Consider the following 21989-nt stretch of genomic DNA (forward strand, 5'->3'; position numbering starts at 1 on the left):
ATGTCTGGCATCCAGTAGGATGCCCTATCCCCAACTAGAGCAAAATAAGAAAATTGAAAAAAAACCCAAAAAACAAAAAAAAAACTAAAAGTGTCTGTTTTATTTCTTCCTTATTGTGACCATGGACAATGATAGAGTTCCAGAACGACTGAAATTTAATTAAGAAGTGAAAAAGATCAAACATGACCGCAAATAATTCTCGCTCCTCTTAATTTGTCCTTTAGTCCTCACATTCCACAAGCGATATTCCTGACAAAAGGGAAAAAATCTGTCCATCTAACACTTATTGTTTTTGATCTTGAAGTGTGTTTATTTGTTTTCTTTTAGTTCCTTACATTAAGTAGCTTCATACCTTATCTGAAGCAACTTCCTTAAAAAAAAAAAAAAAAAAAAAAATCAAACGTAATGGCAACTGCAATGTTTCCATAATTGTTTTATCTCTTTTCAGATAATTTCCGCTTTGAAACGAACTCCAGTGATCCTTATGAAGTGACTTTTACCTTAACATCACAGGCGACACCAAATCAGGAAGAATCGAAATGAAAGATTATGTAAATTTTAACATTTCTGAAGAAGTTTTCTTTATAATAAAGACGAGGTATATAATCTAACCTTCTGAGTTGATTTAATTGTTTGGTATGTCCCATTCTCTCTCTCTCTCTTTGAGATATACACAGACATGACCTGAAAAAAAAAAATCATTTATACATTTTCTTCTGGGTTTATCTCAAAGCAGGTTCTACACTGGATTTCACCCTCCAGCATACATGGTCAAAGCTTTGTCAGGATGAAATCCGGCCATCTTGAGATTTTATCATAGCTAATCTAACCACCTTTCTTTCGTTCATCCTTTTAAACTTTTCTGAGAAGCCTCCATTCAGAATCACATTTTCATGGTGGAATCATCGTTTGTGTGCATTACATCTCCGTGTGTGCACAGATGACCTTTCCTCATTCCAACGTGTTGAAATCAGCCAAACAAACAAAAAAAAAAAAAACATTAAAAAGTTTTTCTTTTTACATGTGCTGTGTTGGCATACTCCTTGCCAAAGTGTGACACAACCCCCAGAAAATCCATTTTTCAAGAAATCATCCACAACAGATTTGTAGCATTACGTGATGAACGATCTATTTTCTCTTGCACATACACACAATCGCTCGTGTAATAATAAGCTGTGATTTTAATAATTCATTTTAGTACTTTGTGCTATTCCTTCATTGATTTCAATAAATAATTAGTCTTTTTTTTATTGAAATCGTAAATTAAAAAAAGAAATCTACAAGTCACAGAGAAATACACATATCAGAAACGGTAACAATTTTATTAATATAGAGTTTCACTAAAATATGAAAAAAAAAAAAAAATTTTTTTTTTTGCATTAAACTACTTACACCTGCTTTGCATTTTTGAATATTAGTATTTGAGAACGAAAATTACAAATTACAATTAATATAGCTTTAAAGAAAAACTAGTAAAATAATTAAAAATCCAATTATACAATAACTCATTACCAATTAAGAAAATTGCAGATTTTCAATTTATTGGGAGGAAAAAAAAAAAAAAGACTTCATTTTTAGCATTTGAACTGCACAGTTTTTTCTTTTAATCTCCATATATAATATTTTGATTGCAGAAATTCCACTCTGGACCAAAGTACCGTAGGTTTTCAACAACCGATGACACATACAAATTCAATACATCTACCCTGATAGCCACTGTCTGATGTAGCTTATGACCACCATTTCTGCCATATTCACTTGTGATAATAAAATGCTGCATAACATCCACTGAGCAACAGCATCACAATCGCCACATCTACAGAGGAAGAAGTTCCTATTTTTCTCTTTTAATATTCAGTGCTCCAACCACTACCAGTTAAGACTGGGTCAAATTCTATATTTGCCTCCGATAGTGTTTACACTGATATTAACTTTTTTTTTTTTTTTAAACATACATACACATCAGATATTCTTTCCATTTTCCGGTTCACAAATAATAAAGTCTTCCCTGCCTTATTCCGTTCATTGTGATTGGCTGAGCTCTGACCATTCTTATATTCGCGATTAACGGTATCTGCATCATAAACGAATGCTAACCTGCCATTCAAATATGGTGTCGCAATGATATCTAGTTTTTTCCCTTCTGACTAAATTGCTGCACTTTTTTCTTAGATTATAAAACACACCGGACCTTTAATACGTAAAATAAAATACATTGTTTCTTTCCATTTTCCCTATTTACAAATACTGCTACATGGCGAAATTTTGGTAGATGAACATAGGAACACAGAAACACGTCGGCCGCAGAGAACTAGATTTCGTTATCTCGCGCGAATAATTATAAGTAGAAAATTGTCTCCGCAAAATCTAATCGAGATTTTCATAATCAGCATACTCAGAAACCTAGAAAAGTCGTCAATTTAAAGAAATTTGAGGAGGTGAACCTATTTAAAAAAAAAAAAATTTTTTTAAAACAAAAAACAGGAGGAAAATCAAAGAATATGATCAAAAATAATAAAAACTTTAAATTTATTAGGGTAGGCTGTTTTCTTTTGGTTGTTTTTGTACTGAGACCTATTTGTTTGGTATAGGCTGACAAGTTTCATTAAAAAACAAAAAAACAAACAAAAGCAAGCAGTTATGAATTGATTAGGGTAGGTAGTTTTCTTTTGGTTGTTCGATTTTCATAAAAAAAAAAAAAAAAAAAAAGCAAGCAGTTATGAATTGATTAGGGTAGGTTGTTTTCATGGTCGTTTAGGGCTAAGTTAGACACAGACCTCATTTTTTGCACTCATTGTAAAGTCAAAACGCCCAATTCATGTTTGCACAATAGAGGCACCATCTTTTTTATATACTGCTTGTGTATGCACTATCAGTCACAAGATTAACTAATTAATACAAAAAAAAAAAAGGCTCCTTCAGTCTATGACAGACTATAGATACTTACGAAGGGGCACCTGCGCGTGAAATTTTTGTGGCAGGAGGTGCGCAATCTCCAACCACACCTCTCCTGAGTCGATGTTGTTAAATACCAGTGCCAAGTGAAGTGTATGTACAGGACGACTGGAAACAAATGCCGAGATAAGCAGAGAGCACATAGAGCGCCTAGAATTTCCAAATGGTCACCCATCTGGTACTAGCCAGGCTTAATGTTGCTTAACTTTGGTGATCTGACAAGAACCGGTGTGTCAACGAGATTATGCTGTATTAACTATGTCAACACGATTATATCGTTTTCGGTCCCAATTAACATATCAGTTGTAAAAAAGGACATTTTATTAATTAATCATTAGATTAAAAGCTCATAGCAGTTTTGATTTTAATATAACAGGTCTTTGTTACTGGTGTTTAGGAATCATGCTTCATACTGTTGACGATATAAATAGACTTGTGAGAAACGACAACACTATGGTCAGATGAATCTAACCACCAAAATCATGGGCAAGAAACGCATGGCTGATTTGAGAGAACTTCTTGGTATCCCCTCTTTGGAAGTTATCCTGAAGATAAAGATGGTTTGGTCATGTGCAGAGAAAGATGACAACATTTGACAACACAATGTTGTCTTTTAGAGGCAAATACCGTGATCAGCAAACAGGGCTTCTCCAAATGAATCTCTGTACTGTACTGTGCGCCGACGGTAGTGGTACAGGTAAATGGAAAGCATTAAAAATCCTTCGCCATCTCCCGGTCTGTGTGCCAGGGCTGCCTGCTGTCACCCCTGCTTTATGTCCTTGTGTTGGAGCTGTTACTTCGCAAGCTAAAGTGTGGTGAGGCAAATCCAGTCCTGCACAGAATCGTTATGCGTTGAAGATCGAGAGCCAGGTTCTCTGTATTCTCCGATGACATCACTGTCTTTGTGTCGTACTTCCAAAACATTGAGGTGGTGACAGAGGTGCTTACACAGTATGAAAAGATTCACGGGGACCAAAATCAACTGCAGCAAGTCTACCACTACGGTTGGGGGCCTGGATGGGCGCCGATACCATTCTGGCTCCTTTCAGCTGGATAGACGGCCTGGTTTGGACCAGATCTCCAGCTCAAAAAGAATTGGTTGGAGGTAAAAATCAAAGGTCAAAGCCACAGTTGAAACTTCCTAAAGAGTAAAGCAGAGGTGTGTGCTACTTACATCTTTCCTTTCATCCTTTACAGACTGGCTGCACCTTCTCAGCATGTGAACTATGTAAAATCCCTGCAGAACAAGCTGTCCTTGCTTCTTCGGATCAAGGGCATGTGTTCAACGTCTGTGTGAGGGAGGCTTGGGACTGTCCGACTTGAGGTGGCATCGAAACGCTGAAAGTGATCTTCCGAGTCAAACCTAGACAAAAGTTTGCGCGGAATACCGCAGTCGAAAGTGTCCTTCCTTACCTCATCCTCGACCACATGATCACGGCGCATCACAGGCCGTGGTGTGATATGCAGTTCTTGAAAGAGTATGGGGCGATTCTCAGGAATTTCCCAGAGTCCATACCTTTCACAACTACCTAGAAAAGAACTATATAAGGAACTGTAGTAAGGGGGGGGGGCACTGACGACCCACTCATTGAATGTTTAAGGTTGTTGAAGGAGATCTGCTCAGTAGAGATGGGCACCAAGCTTGAATCATCTCAACAACTCAGTTTTCCTTAATCTGGCGATTGGCCAGGCATTGCCCCTCGCCATACAAGACAGCGCCTGATGAGTGAGTTTAACCAGGTGTCCCCGTTACAGGATTCCAACCAAGGAAACACCAGAAGATGTGTTCTTCAAATGCAGCAGACTCAAAAGGTCCTGGGCGTATGTCAATGAGGTGACGGTTTGCACTGATCCTGAGTATCCTGGATGTGTCCTACGTCATTCACAGCGCTGAGCCACCATGAAATGGAGAGACGAATGGTGTTTCTCGCGATCCTAGCTGCAGCCAGAAGGGTAATATGGACATCGCGACTGCATGAGAAGCGTGGGGTTAAATCTTTTGCTAATCATGATCTAATCCCCTTCTTCAAGCACCAGCCAAAAATCAAGATCAGATGTGATAGGAAAAGATTACATCCCATGGCCTGTGACCAAATATGGGTTAAAATAGCGAGTCAGTGCATACGTAGAGGTGCCAAGTTGGAGCTTGTGTTTCCCACCTGAGCATGGCATGCATAGTTCTATAACGATAACTCATAAAACATTGTTATTTCAAAAATTTAACAAAAAAAAAAAAAAAAAAAAAAATTTTTTTTAAAAACTGTGCCATGAACTAGAATTTAGAATTGAAACCAAAACACAGCTCTCTCCAGCATTATTCGTTATCCTCCGAGCTAAAGACGTGGATATCAAAACAGTAAAAAACAAACCGATTTTAACATATTATTGTATATTTACACATTTGTAAAAGAGCACTTCAAGTCTACTTAAGCCTGCCGAGTTTCAACTATGAATTTGTTCCACAGGTTCAATTTCCATTATATATATATCTGTAGAATAAAAATTGACAGTAATTTGGTGGAGACAATTATATATATAAAAATTCAAATTTATATCAGTACTAACTGTACCTGTTTTTTTTTTTTTTTTTTTTGCTCATTTATGCTGATATTTTATTTTGAATAGGTAATATCCCTTGCTGAATAGCCTTGTTTTATGTTAACTCCAAGAATGTTTATTTTAAAATATTAAGGTCTTTAAAGAAATATTGAAAAAGGAAGCCATTTGGAAATCTGAATTATCTCCCTTTTATAAGATAAACCAAAACCCAAAATCTGTATATAGTTTTTTTTTCTTGTAAATATTTATATGGATGTACGTGTATGTGCAGGAGGTATTGTTACTGCTAACCAGGTCAACATATATTGATTGGCATAAATCAATGAAAGATTTATGTAGTTTTTATTAACTAAGCAATAAGGAGGGTGGAAAAAAAAAAAAAAAAAGTTATTTGCTTAGTTGTCATGTCACAATTAGTTAAATATTAAGTACTTTCCCCAAGTGATAGTTCAGTCATGTCTGCCATTAATTGTAGCAATACTGCAGTTACTTCTCCTGACTTCAGGCTTTTTATATACAGTAGAACCACAGGATACGGTGGCCCTAGGATACAGTTTTTTTGAAAAACTGTTTTTCCAGACCCAGGTAACGGTATTTGCCCTGCCTTACAGTGTTATTTATGTTAATTGATTATATGTATTATATACTCTGTATTTATATGTATTATATACTCTAATGTATTTTGTTACTAATTTTTAATATACACTGTATAAAATTTTGCTTTGGCAATTTTACTTTTACGATCCCAACCCCAGAACAGATTAATGCCATATTCAACTACAGGTATAAACTTAAATTTCTTTGGAAACTATTTTCGTTAATAATTTTTTTTTTTTTTTTTTTAACCTTATTTTTCGTAGGGTTTTTTTTTTTTTATGATATGTTATTTCCACATGACAATTATGTTGATTTTAATCATAATTCAATATTTTGATATTTGAATTTTGCTCAAATAATTAAGGACCACCAAATTGTCTTTAATTTATTTAAGAAATTCCCCCCTCTCATTCAAAAGGTTCTATACTAATGATGTGAGCCATAGATTTTTTTTTTTTTTTTTTAACTTTTTGACTCCTTAAAAATTTAATGCATTTAAACATTAAAATAGTCTTTAAACTTCTTAGGAAACCATTATACAAATTTTAAAGCTATATTACATCCAATAATTTTAGATTACAAAACTAATTTTGTTATAGTAATGTTAACAATTTGGTTCAATTAGTAATTAACTATAATAAATGGAATTTAACTTTCAGAATCCTACTTAGAGAAAATTGTTCAGAAGAAACAAATGAATAGAATTTTGTTTTAGTTAAAAGTAATTTTGCAGCATTTATTTAGAAAGAGTTGATCAACAACCGGACATCCAGTAGGAAGGAAAGTAGTTTTTTTTTTTTTTTTTTTTTTTTAACGAGGGAGTCACCACTTAATAGAGGCCTGAAGACCATTCGAGAATAAGAGTTCAGTGGTCACCGCAACAACAGTGTAGTGATCATTAGTGGTGAAAATTTGGTAGAATTTGATTAAGGGGATGGCGTAACAAGAACTTTACATTGGATGTGAAGACGACCCTGTTGTAGTTTGCTTGAAAACAGATTTGCTGTTCAGAACTCCATGGGTAGGTAGTTCAAGGAACAAAGCTTTGTTCATGAAACTTAGATTTAGGCATGGATAGAGATGGGGGAGGGGGGAATTATTCATAGTGGTTTAAGTAGAGAAGTGCTTGTTGTGAAAGTTTGGCAGAGGGGGGGGGGTGACTATAGATTGAAGCTCAGATGAGCACTTGCCATAAAAATAACGGAGCAGTGACAGACTTGCACCATCTCTCCTGTGGGAAAGGTTGCAAGGAGGAGAAAAATAACCATGGTTTTGAAGCCAGTTTTTAACATTTAGCTAAAAGAAAAGCTCACAAGAAATTGCCTTCTGTCTTTGAATAACATCTTGAATACAAAGTTCCATGCTAATTATGAGCCACTTGAGAATTTACAAAAGTTATGTTCGTATCAGATGGTAGGCCCTCATGATTAGTTAGTTTTTATGTCTGTAGATAAATTGATAAATCTTGAGTGGTTATGTAATTTAGTTGTGCGTGCACACACATTTCCACTGAAATGGAGAAAAAGAGGGTCAGTTGGTCAGAGACTAAGAAGCCCTTGGTTAGGTAGATGAACTATTAGCATTTGGTTGGAAAAATTGTTACTTTTGATTGTGTCATCCTGTAAATAAACCAAATATCAAAACAACTCATCCTAAAAATGGTCTTTTTGTTTAATCACAGCTGTAACAAAAGCATTTCTTTTGGAAACAGCATTATTGACGCTATGGCCAGTGTTGAAATCAAGCACCCTATTTGGACAAAGATAACAGGATGATCATATCTTGTACAATGAATGCACATAAATACAAATTTGTCATACACTAGCTGGATCTGTGTACAGGCATTGCTTGGTGGAAGTATGACAAAACCAGAAAAGATTCGGTAATGGTTTTGTAACATGTGGCGGGGGGGGGGGGGGGGAGTGACCACTAAAAAGTCAAACGATAATTGGAAACGAGGAAAGCAAATGGATGCAGATAAAAATCTTAAAACTAACAGAATTGTTTTTGTTTTGTTTTTTTAAAGAAAGTATAAAAATATAAACACAGATCAGTGGGGTTTTTTTTTGGTTAGTAATCCTATATTACTTAGAATCAGGAAAAGGATTTTTGGTAATTGAAAATGAAATATTGTTGTATTCATTGTTCTTCAAAGTTTGAAAATTGCATATTCCAATTTGTTAATTCCAAGTAATCGTATGCTAACAGCTAATCAGAAGTAACCGGAACTTGGCAAGAGAAAGGTTATAATTTCAAGCCGTGTTGTGAAAAGGCCTAAAGTGAAATGTATGGAAAGAAAAATTGAACACAGTATCTTCTCAGAAGCTGTTCCTAATACAGAGGATTTCCTGGTTAGATTGAGGATAATAGGAGAAAACAGTGGGTGAAAATAATGTTCCCATCATTAAACACATCTTAATTTGGAATGTGATGCTCCTAGGAATATTGTTTGATAAAAGAAAGTGAGTGATAAGTTGTGCAAAACCCACAAGTAGTGGCTATTATCAAATTTATGTGGCATCTGTGGTTGCAAACCTATGCTTTTTTTTTTTCCGGAGAGGCAAAAAGTGCACTTATTTTATTATGTATAGAGATTGCATTTAGAAATTTTCAGAAAGTCTTGTCGTACATATCTTGGTAATACCATCTATCTCCAGTATGTGCAGCATCATTTTTAAAGCTGCAATGACATAATTAAAGCATGGAAAAAAAAAAAAAAAAAAAAAAAAAAAAAAAAATTTATGGAAAAAAAGTGAATTAAGGAGACCAGATTCCATTTTCACATTTTTTAATAATTAACAAAAATTAAAAAGCAATTTAATGCTGGAAGAAAAAAAAAAAATAAAAGAAAGGAGGAAAAAGGAAAAAAAAAAAAAAAAGAAAAAAAAGCCAATGTTAATCAGGTGCAAGCTGGAGCAGTATATACATAAGAGCTGATTGACAACCCAACATCCTCTCGAAAAGGAAGGACAGGGTTGTCTTTAGATTTTTTTTTTTTTTTTTTGTCAATTTTAATTGTTGGTCTCTTCACAAAATCGTCAGATTTGTTGTACAGGAGTCCATTTTAGCTGTCAACAAGCACCAGAATCGTTTGTGGTGATTTCTGATGGTCCGTCTCCACAAAGGGCGGCATGGTTTCCATTACGTCATTCGAATACTCTGGATTATTTGGAAAACAGCTGAAATGGTAGAGAGAAAAAAAAAATAAAATAAAATGTTTAATGAAAAATTTTTTTTATTTAACGGATTTAATATAACTTTTAAAAAGTCTCACTCTCGTTACATTTTACAAAACATGGATTGATGGAACAGATTTAATTATGCCCAATTTGGGCTGAAAAATTTTACCTCTGGTTCTTCCTATTAAGACATTCATAGCAAGAACTTGTTTTTCTGGGATAACTGCCAAGAACTTTACATTCTTTTGTGTGCTTAACATTAAAATTTTCATGAACAGGATAACTTATTTATGGAATTACCATGGGACTGCGTCTATACAGACAACAGGGTCTGTATTCATTTTTTGCGGACTGTTATTCTCTTCATAGTTGTTGCTCATGCAACAACTATGACAGTAAAAAAAAAAAAAAAAAAAAAAAAAAAAATTATGAAGTCTTATCTCAAAGGATTCCAAAAAATAAAATAGCATTCGGTATAGATCTGACAATGGAACACCAGATAGCACAAAATTGGAATTATACGACCATAAAATCAGACCTTGATTGCCTCCCTTTGTTCCAGGTGAGCATTGTCTGAAGATAGTTTTTTCAATCCTACCTCTATAAGGCCACCATTCACCCATGTATGGAGTACTGTTGTCACATGCGAGTTGGTGCATCTGTTACTTGTCTCACTCCTGGACAGGGTTCAAAAGAGTCGCCAACCTAATAGGTCCTGAACTGAACTGTCATCTAAGCTTCAGCCTCTGTCCCATCGACAAAATGTTGCATCCCTCTGCCTGTTCTACAAGTACTTTAATGGTGAATGCTCTGATGAACTACAAGCACTTGTACTTCCCTCGATGTGAATACCCCCGACAAACAGCTAAATCCCACCCCTTCACAGTAGAGATCCCCAGGTGTAAGAAAGCCTACTCCAATAGTTTCTTCCCCAGAACTGCTAGACTTTGGAACTCCCTTCCAGGATTCTGCTTTCCCAACTGAACAGACATGCAGAAGTTTAAGTGTAATGTGAACAGACATTTTGCTACTCCTCTCCCTTCATAATACTCCTGCAACATGTCCCTGATAGTATCCCCCAACTTCAAAGTGGCACTGTGCCTTGTTTGCAAAAAGTTGACCAAAACATAAGACAACACCTATGGAATTCCTAAGATTCCAGTTTCTTTTCAGGTCATCTATAAGACCTTGGTATTTACTTATTTTTCCTCTCAATTACTGGGGACACAGTTACAAGACTTAGCATTCCTATCTAGTGGTTAACCACCTGAAGACGAGTTGGCAGAAACATGGTGAAACAAACTATGAAGATGAGGATAACAGTTTAAAAAAAAAAAAAAAAAAAAAAATATATACACAAATTATGGAGCCTCATCTCACAGGATTTCAAAAAATAATACAGCACAGTCTTCAAAATTGATGGCAACAGGTGCTTGTCAAACTATTCCTATAAGGAATAAATTGTTTATTCTGCTCATTTTCAATCATTTTATCATTCTTCATTTACCTGACAATCTAACGCATCCCATTAACCTTTTTTGGCCTTGATACGAAAATGTTCTGGTCACTCATTCACTAATACTGTTAGAAAAACATCCCACACAAAAAAAAAAAAAAAAAAAAAAATAGATTTAAATTGTGTAAACAAATAGGGGAAGGGGGAAGTAAATGATAAACAAATGCTGATAATCAACAAGATAAACAGATGGTAACCGATTTTTTTTTTTTTTTGTTATATATATATATATATATATATATATATATATATATATATATATAAATATATATATATATATAAAAAAAAAACAAAAAAAAACTGAAAGGTCACCTACTTTTGTTATTGTTAACAAACACCAAAGGTCACTAAAAGAGATGTTATGGACTTTGATGCAACAGTTTTCAACATTTATAAATTCCTGTAAACACAATTCAGCACATTTCAACGGTTGGGGGGGAATCAAATCCATTCTTAAGACGAACGCATTCAACAATGAAAATCAGATTCCCAACTTCAAGATAAAATTTTTTTACAAATACCAAGAACACACATCTAAAAATTTATCATAGCCAAGTTGAAGAATTAAAGTAGAGCCCTACTGAGAGAATTGCATGGAGAAAGAAAAAGAAAGAAAAAAAAGTCAAGTTTAATGCAAATGCAACATGCTGATTTTTAGCCATTGAATACTGACTATATCACGTATGCCTGCTGACATAGCATTTATAGCCACTTAATTTCCTTCAATCTTTGAGGTAAAAATGCTAGCCTACAGAGTAAAGGGTGATTTTGTGACTGGGTTCAAATCTCCCGACCAGCAGTAATTATCACTTCCTACACTGATGACCAAGCATGGAGCACCAGTGTCTCTAGATATAAAAATATTTGAAAAATAAAAGCATATATATATTATTTGAAAAATATAATTATCCACTGAAGCGTGGTTCATTGTCTACAACTCAGAGTGGCTGAATCTAACAAAATTCGAAATCGGGACCCCATGGACATAAGCATAAACCTCTACCATTAGGCTACTTTGCACGACTGCTGGAATGTATCACATTTTATGTAAATGTCATTTGTTTTTGCGATACTCGTTTTTTAATGAATTATACTGAAGTACATTTTTACCCAAATGTGAGTTGAGAATTTTCCCTTTGACCAATTTTGGTGCCCCCAAATGGGGAGCGGCATATGTATTAATGCGATACATTCCAGCAGTTGTGCAAGGTAGCCTAATGGTAGAGGTTTATGCTTCTGTCCATGGGGTTCTGATTCCAAATCTCGCTAGATTCAGCCACTCTGACAAGTAGACGACAAAATGTGTCAGCGGATAAAACATTTTGTCCCTTTCAGAAGCAAGTTCATAAAACTTGAGCACGGTCTAGAAAATAAAAGGAAGTTGACTGGCCTTGTGCAAGAGTACAATTTCTGATCACTTGATCACTTTAGTTTAAGTTAACGTTATGCCTGTATTTGGCCTTAGAAATGTTTGATTCCTCTTAATTCTCATGGCGGTTGACAAGAGCTTAGGGGGTAATGTTTCTTGCTAATGAAATCAAAGATGGCTTTAGCTTGGAATCCTTTGACCAGTGGCTATTGTCACTTTCTGTATGAGCAGGAAACACTAGTGTCTGTAGATGTGAAAATAATTATAATTTATATATAAGGGATATAATTATTTCAAGTTAATATTGGTCAAAGGGGAGATATATCCAAGGAGTTTAACAAGGTTTATTCAAGTGTACTCAAGACCAAAGTGTGTGTGTGTGTGTGTGTGTGAGAGAGATCTTAATTTGCCAAATTTATACTGATTTTAAACACATTTTAAATTGCCAGATTTTTTTTTTTACCAATTCATTCATCAGGACTAAAAGCCATTCGAGGATATGGGTTAAGATGAATATTATGAGAGAATTGGATTGAATCTAATGAATGGAACGAATAAAATTTGATTACTTATGAGAACATCTTATGACTAGTATTTCTGTAATAAAGATGGGAGAGTTATGCACAATCCTGCGTCATGGGACCATAAATGTAATCCCTTTGTGGGTACGTCGGACGCACAGACAAGACGACCCTAAGTCCCAGTGGTTACACTATTAACTTTGACTAGTGATGCACCACTAAAAATGTAAAAAGACACTCGCTGATGCTATTTGCATGTATTAATCTTATAAAAGGATAATAGAATGGCCTCATTGAAATTTTTTCGTTTTTTCTTTTAGCTGGAAATGGGGCATCCTACCAGATGCCGGACATTCACCTACTATCTTATACATTTCAACCGAGAAATCTTTAAGATCCTAAGCGTTCCTTTCAGTGCAATTGTTTGTATCTCCTGCACTTGGTTCGCTAGGTATATTTGCTAGGTAGTTTTTGAAATTCTTTTTCAGGAGACCGGTTCCTCGTGTAATTACTGGAATGACGGGGATCCATCCAAATTCCAGTTTCTTTTTCAGGTTGTACATAAGACGTTGGTATTTACATATTTTTCCCCCTCAAGTCTGTTTAACCAAGCATCATTAGGGACACTGACTTCTACTAAGGTTGCTTCTTTCTCCTTGTCCCATACCACTATGTCAAGTTTAATAACCATTTGAGGTGCGTAGCTGTAGTGATTACATAGTAATAGTGAATGGTGTACGACTTATTTCCAACTGTTCTTTCTGGTAAACATGTTCACAGGACTCGCATTCAATATTCAACATTTTAACACGGCCATCCATCCAGCTGTTGCAACTTTTTAAAAAAATTTTTTTTTTATACACAGATGGTGCAATAGAGATAGTTACACACTTCGTGTTGTATTGTATAGTAGCTACTTGCCATCAGAATATTACAGCTGGATGTCAGGTGGCTCTCATTAGCATGTGTCCGTAATAAAATGACCAAAGAGTTTGAATAGCGTTGTGTCTTAAGTGGATGGTGAGAAAGCAAGAAACTGGTTTTATGACAAACTGTCGAAGTTTACTCCCCCCGCCACTCAATGGACAACTTCCTCATTGAAGTCAATCTTCATGACAAATAGAGAAAATTAGGTCATTTAAAAATAAAATCAAATGCCAATTGTATCTCTAAGCGTTTCGGCAAAAGTAATTCTTCCGCCGTAGCTTTGTGGTTGTTTTTCTGACAGATTTCGTAGTCCACTTGTTTGTAATATATTAATTCACACACAAAAAAAAAAAAAAAAAAAAAAAAAAAAAATTAAAACAAATGCGTTAAATTCACAAAGCTTTCAAAAATACAACCATGGCTACTTGATGCGTATCATGAAACAAATGTATCATGAAATGCATTACAATAGATTAATTAAAAACAAGTGTTAGGGTTTTTATTGAGAAGCCTGTCAGGTTTATATGGGATGTAAAACTTGAAGTCATCAAATCTATTTACATTTTAGCAAAAAAAAAAAAAAAAAAAAAAAAAAAAAATTAACACATTGCTAGAAAATGTATTCGTTTCATTCAGTTTTAATTATTTAGCTGGTCGTGCAGGTATATCTCCAAAGAAAGCACAATAATCACGTGTAAAGGCATAGCAATAAGCACCCATGTTTGGCCTCTGCCTATAATAGAGAAACACTGATGCGCAAACTTGGAACCTTTATGATACAAGAATATAAGTATGCAAATTCTAGCGCGTTCTCGAGTTCAAGATGGCAGCATAAAAAGACCCGACTTTTTGTTTGAGAGAAGTCTTCATTTTCATTCGTGTGCGAGTTTATTAAACGAGAAAAAAAAAAAAAAAAAAAAAAAAAAAAATTTTTTTTTAAATGCTGCTGCTGCTTAGGTGAACAAGCAAAAGTTTTGTCGTGGGAGAAAGAAAAAAATAATCTAACGAATCTGCATTTTGTTCTCAACCCTAAAGAATTTATACGACTGAAATAGGAATTTCTGAAAAATATTTGATCATGCAAAACTATAGACAATCTTTAAAAAAAAAAAAAAAGAAATTTTAAATGTTACAACCTTGCAATATTTATGTCCACCAGAAATGAAATGAATACGTGTATACCCATATTTCATTTAAACGAGGAAGATATCTAGTTCTCTCCCACTGCAAGAACTTTGACACCAAGGTCTGAAAATGATATTAATAAGTCAGTGACCCAGTAAAGTTGGCATTCCCTGGTAAAGGTGTTTCAGGCGATTAGCAATAAACTAACCCCTTCTCAAAGAAGGGCAAAAGCTGGGAGAGTGGACCTCCTAGAACTGCACAGAACTAGCACCTTACTGCAATCGAAAGTGACCATGTCATAACAGGAATGCTCTAATCTCTTGATTTTGGGGCCAAGGAGGTGAGAGCATGTGGCTTCAGACTTATAGAATGAAGTGTGGTTCCAGTTTCTACATGATCAAAGGCATTACCTCCTCCAAGGGGGACGGATTTATTACTGCTCATTTGAGACACCCCTAATTTCCGCAGACAGATCTGATCACAGCAAACTTTACACCTAACCAAAGTGCCCCATTCCTTATGTTAAATGGATTTCATGCCTAACTTTGTTGCAGTCAGAAAGAGAAGATAAATATACTTAAATGGGCCGATTTCTCTCAAAAAGGACCCTCACCCAATTTGAACAAGAATGTCTTGTTTTCTTATTGTACCTATTTACAATGCCTCCCCACGGGACAGAGTTAGACACCAGGGTCGTTTTTTAACGTTGAGAAAAGGTACAAAAATAAAAATTGTCTCAGTCGTGAAGGATTTCTCGTCCACTGAAAGAGAACGAAAAATGGAAGTGCCGCATCTGAAGAACAGATACTACACTTTGATCTTGGCCAATTGTAATAGCCAAACATATATATATATATATATATATATATATAAAAAAGGTCTTACCTGAGCCACAAACAACAAATATAAACAAAGCCAACAGCCAGGGTCCCACTGGATATTTCTCCTCAGAGGCTTTCTGAAAAATCAAGTGATTTCATTTGATTTAAAATTTGGTTAGAATTTATTTTCAAGGAAAAAAAATGAAACAAATTGGCAGAAAAGAAATCTGAAAGTCTTCCAAAGTTAAATTTTTAAAATTTTACTTTGCTAACAGTATCTTACATTAATACAGGCTGTACATAAGTGATATTGCCCGAGTGTCTACTTTCAGTTTTTTTTTTTTTTTTTTTTTAAATAAAATTTGGAAAAGTTATATTAATGTCTTATTAAAGTCAGACAAAATTTTCAGTTGAAAATGCTAAAGCAACATTTTAATCTACAATTATTGATGTACCCCTACATTCCATGTTTAAAAAGAATGTGTCCTTCATAGTATGAGACCTGACCGAATAGTTAATTGTAATAATAGACGGATTCATACCATCCAAAAAATTCCAACAAAAACCTAACAGCCAGCCATGGTTCTCCCCAGAATGTGCTGCTGCCATCGCACACAGAAATCACTTTTTCCATAGCTACCAACGTAATAGATGTACTGAGACTAAAGCTGCTTTCAAGACTGCCAGCAACCACCGTAAAAGAGTAATAAAAAATGCAAGAGAGCTATATGCTCAGTCAGTTAAACCAAAAGCAGCAGATGAACAGATGCATGCGTTCTATCCCAACCATCAATGGACCTGAGGTCATCTCATCAGCATCAGACAAGGCCAAACTATTTGCCAGGAACTTTGCAGCTATCTACACCCTGCGACGTAGGTCATCAACTCCCCGTATTTCCTCCTACAACATACTATCCAACATACAAATATCTGTGCACGAGGTCGCCAAGCTAATCAAGAACCTTGATTCCAGTAAAGCAACTGGCCCAGATGGCATTCCAATTATAGTGTTGAAAAAGTTTCGACCAGAACTTGCCCCCATACTTACAAAACTGTTTAAGCGTTGCCTTAAGAAGTGCTTTCCAACACCCTGGAAAACGTCGTCAGTATGCCCTGTATTTAAGAACTCAGGTGATAAGTCATCTCCCTCTCATTACAGACCAATAAGTCTCTTGTGTGCCACGAGTAAGTTACTGGAATCCATCTATAAATATAAAAGCGAAAATGTATGTGCGTTCGCTTTTTCTGTGTGTCTACAAAAGGCTTTTTTCAGAGAAGCAGTCAGTCAGTTCACAACTTTTTAAAACTTTTTATATCACATATAAATCGTAATATCTCAGAATTAACGGAGCTCGCCTGTCTATTTAATTTGCTTGACTTCGGGAAGATAAATATTCAACATTTGTCACTCGCCTATAATAAAAGCGACACTAATTCTGGTTATATTTTCCGTCTATCGGCGGAAATGTCCGAAAGCAATCAGCTTTGATCAATGTGGAAATATTTTCCATATATCAAACAATTGCAATTCAATTTGGACAAGGGAGCTGTTTCCCCCTACCCCCAACGTCTTGGGGGTAGGGGGAAAAAAAAAAAAAGCATTCCCGCACTAAATGAAATGCTACCCCGCAGTCAAAAGTTGACCTCATTAAGTCATTACAACGTGCATTTGCCAAATTCAAGTAATTAAATAAATTCAAACGTGTTTCTGTTAGCATCTCGCGGTGGCCCAATTGTTAAAACCGTCGCACTCTTTTTTTCACTTTAATTTCCAACTTTGCCTCAAGGGTTCGATCCTCATACTTACAAACACATTTTTATTTTACCCCCCCCCCCCCCGGAGTTTCCACACACACCTCCAAACACCCGGGCAACGCCAGGTACCCCTCACTAGTATTAAAGAAGTAGTCAACCACCTCAGCAGAAATAACCTTAATGACATGCAATATGGTTTCTGTTCTGCTAGATCTAAAGCTGATGTGCTAACAGTTATATCCCATAGGATTAGTGAATCTCTCGACAAAGGCTTCCTTTCTAGAGCAATTGCTCTTGGACATATCAATGGCCTTCGATAAGGTTTGGCATAAGTGCCTACTTCACAAGATTTCCAGCTACAGTATAACTGGAAATGTTTTCTCAATAATTAAATCATTTCTCTGATAGGTTCATAAGTGGTTGATGGGCAACAATCAGAGGCCTACAGTATTAATGCTGAAGTCCCCCGGGGGGGGGTCCATCCTGGGACCAACTCTCTTCCTGATCTACATCAATGATCTCCCTAAACACATCATTCGTTGACATCTATGCTGATGACACGACCATCTATGGCAACACATCAAAGGCCGTAAATGACAAAGCTCTCTCTGATTCCCTCTGATCTAGAGCGCGTGGTTCAGTGGGGGAAGAGATGGCTGGTTACTTTTAATGCATCTAAAACCAAGCTCCTAACGTTACATCATCAACGCTCTGTTCTTCATCTAGCATCAATTGAAATGGATGACTCGTCTTGGGGAGGCTTCATGTTTTGACAAGATCCTTGGTTTGACCTTTACTCCTGATCTGAAATGGAACACTTATATCAAGTCTGTTGCCCGGGCCGCTGGGAAAATGGAGGGATCCTTCTACGGCTCCAAAAGATCTCGCTACTGATGCAATTCTCTATCTCTATAAAAGCCAAGTATGTCCAAAGATGGAGTACTTCCAAAGATGGAGTACTGCTGCCACATCTGGGCTGGAGCTTAAAGAAAAAGAAAGGAAAGTCTATCCTGCTTTGACAAAGTACAAAATAGACTTTGTGGCTTGGTGGGGGATGCTTTCTTCTCTTCCCTGCAATCTCTCCCACAGAAGAGACGTTGCAAGCCTGTCTGTTTTATTATTTTCATGGCAAGTGCTCGTCTGAGCTCCAATCTCTGGTCCCCCTCGCCAATCCTTCATGATAAACACCCATCTAGCTAAAACCACTGTCAGTAATTTCTCCTCACTCTTTATCTGTGCCTAAATCAAAACGTAGATTCCATGAACATAGCTTTTTTTCTGAGAAGTGCAATTCTTTTCCGTTTGCCTGTTTCCCACCTGGCTACAACTTGGACGTCTTCAAGTCCAACAAACCTCCAATACCAACTATTACTACGATAATTATTCCATTGATTATTGTACACAAAGTAACTCTTATTTCCGAGTGGCTTCCGGGCCTTGATAAGTGGTGATTCCCGTGTAAAAAAAAAAAAAAAAAAAAAAGGATTCGTCCAAGTGACATAAATAATGTCTTTTTTTTGCGCGTGTTAACCAAAATTAGTATTTTTCGTCCTCCGTAGTTAAGAAACACACATTCACTTGAGTTTTTCCCCTAAAAACAAAAAATTCACTTCATCGATTTTTTTTTTTTTTTTGCTTTTAATTCTTTTAAATGAAATACACGAGTTTTTGATTGAAAAATTTGCCGTCAACGTGAACGTGAACGTCTGACGATAACATGAGCTTTCATTTCAAAAAATGTTTTACACTTTGGACTTTACAGGTAAATTTCCAAAAAAACTATTTGTTTTAAATTAGAATATTTTCTTTATTGATCTTTTATCTTCAATTTGTGATATATAAAACTTTCGTACATAAATTATTAAAATTTTGGTACTAGTGCAGAGAGTGATCCGGACGTAAATAGCGTTATTTAAGCCATTCTTAACATGGGGAGGGGAGAGTTTTGTACCTATTCTATACTTCAACCTTACAATTGAATAAAATATATAAACTTTGATTAAACTTGGAAATACGATTTAATAGCGCGGATCACTCTGCACTAGCACCAAAATTTTAATAGACTTCAAAATGGGGGGTGGGTGGAAAAAACGTTTGTCTAAAAAAAATTATATTTGGTTTATTGAAAAGAGCATAAAATTTCACATTCACCCTGAAAATATCGAAAAATTGAACCAATAGAAAATTGATAGATTTTTAAAGTTTAAAAATTGAAAAAAAAAAAAAATAAATAAAAAATAACTCGTAAAATTCAATTAATTTTATTACGTAAAAAAAATTTTTTTTTTTTTTTTTTTAAACAACTTTAATAGTTTATTTTGGAAATATATTAACTCCAGAAATACGGTAATAAAATTCAGTTTTTTTTTTTCTTTTCTTTAAAAATGATTGAAACAAGAAAGCAGTAGTAGCCATTAATTTAGGACACTGGAAAACGTACACTATCCCATATGGGAAAATGAGGAAGAGGAATTTATATATATATATATATATATATATATATATATATATATATATATATTAGTTGAAGCGAGCATTAACTTGTTTAGATGTATTGGGTGATCATCTAACCATTATGAAAAAAGGACAAAAAAAAAAATGTCTTGTGTTGACATCGTCATTGACACGTAAACAAGTGCGTCACCAAGAAACAGGCGTTCCTTCAATTGAATTACGACACACTGAAAGCTTTTTTGATACTTTTGTTCAACAATTTCCGTTGGTTCTTAAAATGATCAACTAGTTTCGCCTCTAGTTTCTAATTGTTTAAATGGACAAAATTTGGTGTGTGTTAAGATAGAGTCGACAAATTGATTTTTTAAATATGTCGTTTTAAGCAAAATATATCCAAAAATTACGAAAATTCATCGCATAGAACAATTGTTATTGTATTTTTAGTTAAAAAAAATCCAAACTGTCGAAAAGCGAGATAAGTATGTTCCTTTATTCGCGATCTTCAAGGTGTTTACATCTAGGGAAAAATGCAGTTTTCCCCCCAAATTACTTTTAACTAGAAATTTTCTATGCATTTTCGTACTTTTTTGATATATTACTATTTTCGACGTGACATGAACTTCATGTCACATGAAGTATCGTTTTTCTAAAAAAAAAAAAAAAAAAAAAAAAATCGATCTGTCGACTATCTTAGCAAGCACCTAAAATTTAACGAATTGAAGACGAGATTATTCAACATGAATAACGATTCAAACAATGACAAAATAATTTTAACAAAAATAAAAGTGAAAAATGAAAATGTTAAAATTTACTCGTTACATTGAACACAATGTGAAAAATATAATTTAAGCTTTTCTTCAATAACCAGTTTTTATTTGAAAAATTCGTAGTCTAAATTCTTTTCGACGCAGTAACGATAAAAGGACTTTATAGTTTAAAGCCTTTTTTAATAAAAAAAAAATAAAAACATGGTCTGAAATTCTTAAATTTCAGATATAACTTGGGGGGGGGGGTCTGACAGATTTATTGTATTAATTCATTATTTTTAACTTTAATACTTGGAAATAATTCCAGAAAACTTACACTTCTCTTACCATAAAAATGTAAACACGATCTTTATAGTAATGAATTTTTACGTGAAATGTAGGGGTTTTTAGATCCGAGATAAATTTATTCCATGCATTTTTTTTTCTTTTCACTTTTCTTGGAGAAATAAACTTTAAACTAATCTTTCAAACAATAAAAAGTAAAAATTTTAAATATGATTAGCAGCTGTTCAAAATCATTCCCCCTATCGAATCAGCCATTAAATTGTACGTACCTACTAGTTGAAAATAAAAGATAAAAACCCTCCAAAATTCAACAAATAACCGTTACCAAAAGCAAGAAAATTTGCTTAAATTCAAGCCCCCCCCCCACCCATTTACAAAAACGATTGTAAAAGACTTCCTTCGGGCCTGTTGGCTAACCGATGAAGTCTGAATAATCTGTTTTTATTAGACTTAAATATGCGCAACTTTTGTGGGTTCTTACTTAGAATTTAACCTAATTAACAAAGATACAGAAACATTAATCAAGTAATTTTTTTTACCTAAGTAAATCAAATATTTTATCAGTAAGCAAAAAGGAACCGTCTCGGCGTCTCGCGTCGGGATAATAAAAAGAAGACAACAATTCTAACTGGTTTCATATTAATCGCTTTAAAACGTTCAGAAAATTTTCTTAAAAAAAAAAAAAAAAAAAAAAAAAAAAAAGGGGGCTATTTTAATTTACGTAATATTTAAAATAACTTTTGTTCCGTAACGGGTACACGTGTAAAAAAAAAAAAATGTTGGCAATGTTGATTTTATTATCGGCAAGATGACAGCAGCGAACAGATGGAAAAAGTGGAAGGGAACGCAAATTTTAGCGAAACGAAACTAGCGAGTCGAATGTACAGCCAGAGCCTAGCAAGAAAAATAAACTCGACCGCTGATAAATAAGTTAGTCTGTTTTGTTTCCATTTTTTAATTTTCTTCCTTTAAAGATTGTAACGCTAGGTATGGGGCAGCCAAACCAACCGCCAACATACATTGCCCTGCTTTTTTTTTTAGTATTCCCGTTATTCCCTTAAGTGCAATTGCCTAGACTGTAGTTTTACATAACATTTAAATAAACAAAAGATGCAATAAAAATTTAATTTCATAGTCCTTTCTCTGCATAATTACCAAA

General features: G+C 34.7%; 2 protein-coding genes across 2 annotated transcripts in view; one reads left to right on the forward strand and one right to left on the reverse strand.

Annotated features, from left to right (window-relative positions):
- LOC145296940 (protein MFI-like) overlaps window positions 1–606 on the forward strand; it is a 66813-nt gene extending 66207 nt beyond the window's left edge. Inside the window, exon 9 of the mRNA XM_080143144.1 lies at window positions 449–606. Within this exon, the coding sequence (XP_079999270.1) occupies window positions 449–543 (95 nt within the window). The 3' untranslated portion in view covers window positions 544–606. The remainder of the gene's footprint in view (window positions 1–448) is intronic.
- An 8491-nt stretch (window positions 607–9097) lies between these two features.
- Window positions 9098–21989, reverse strand: part of LOC145296941 (stress-associated endoplasmic reticulum protein 2-like) — a 29468-nt gene continuing 16576 nt past the window's right edge. Inside the window, exons 2-3 of the mRNA XM_080143146.1 lie at window positions 15634–15706; window positions 9098–9290 (exon numbers count right to left, since the gene is read on the reverse strand). Of these exons, the coding sequence (XP_079999272.1) occupies window positions 9253–9290; window positions 15634–15706 (111 nt within the window). The 3' untranslated portion in view covers window positions 9098–9252. The remainder of the gene's footprint in view (window positions 9291–15633; window positions 15707–21989) is intronic.

The sequence above is a fragment of the Euprymna scolopes genome, chromosome 17 (genome assembly GCF_053919585.1).
Source record: "Euprymna scolopes isolate OS-2025 chromosome 17, ASM5391958v1, whole genome shotgun sequence".
NCBI classification, from domain to species: domain Eukaryota; kingdom Metazoa; phylum Mollusca; class Cephalopoda; order Sepiida; family Sepiolidae; genus Euprymna; species Euprymna scolopes.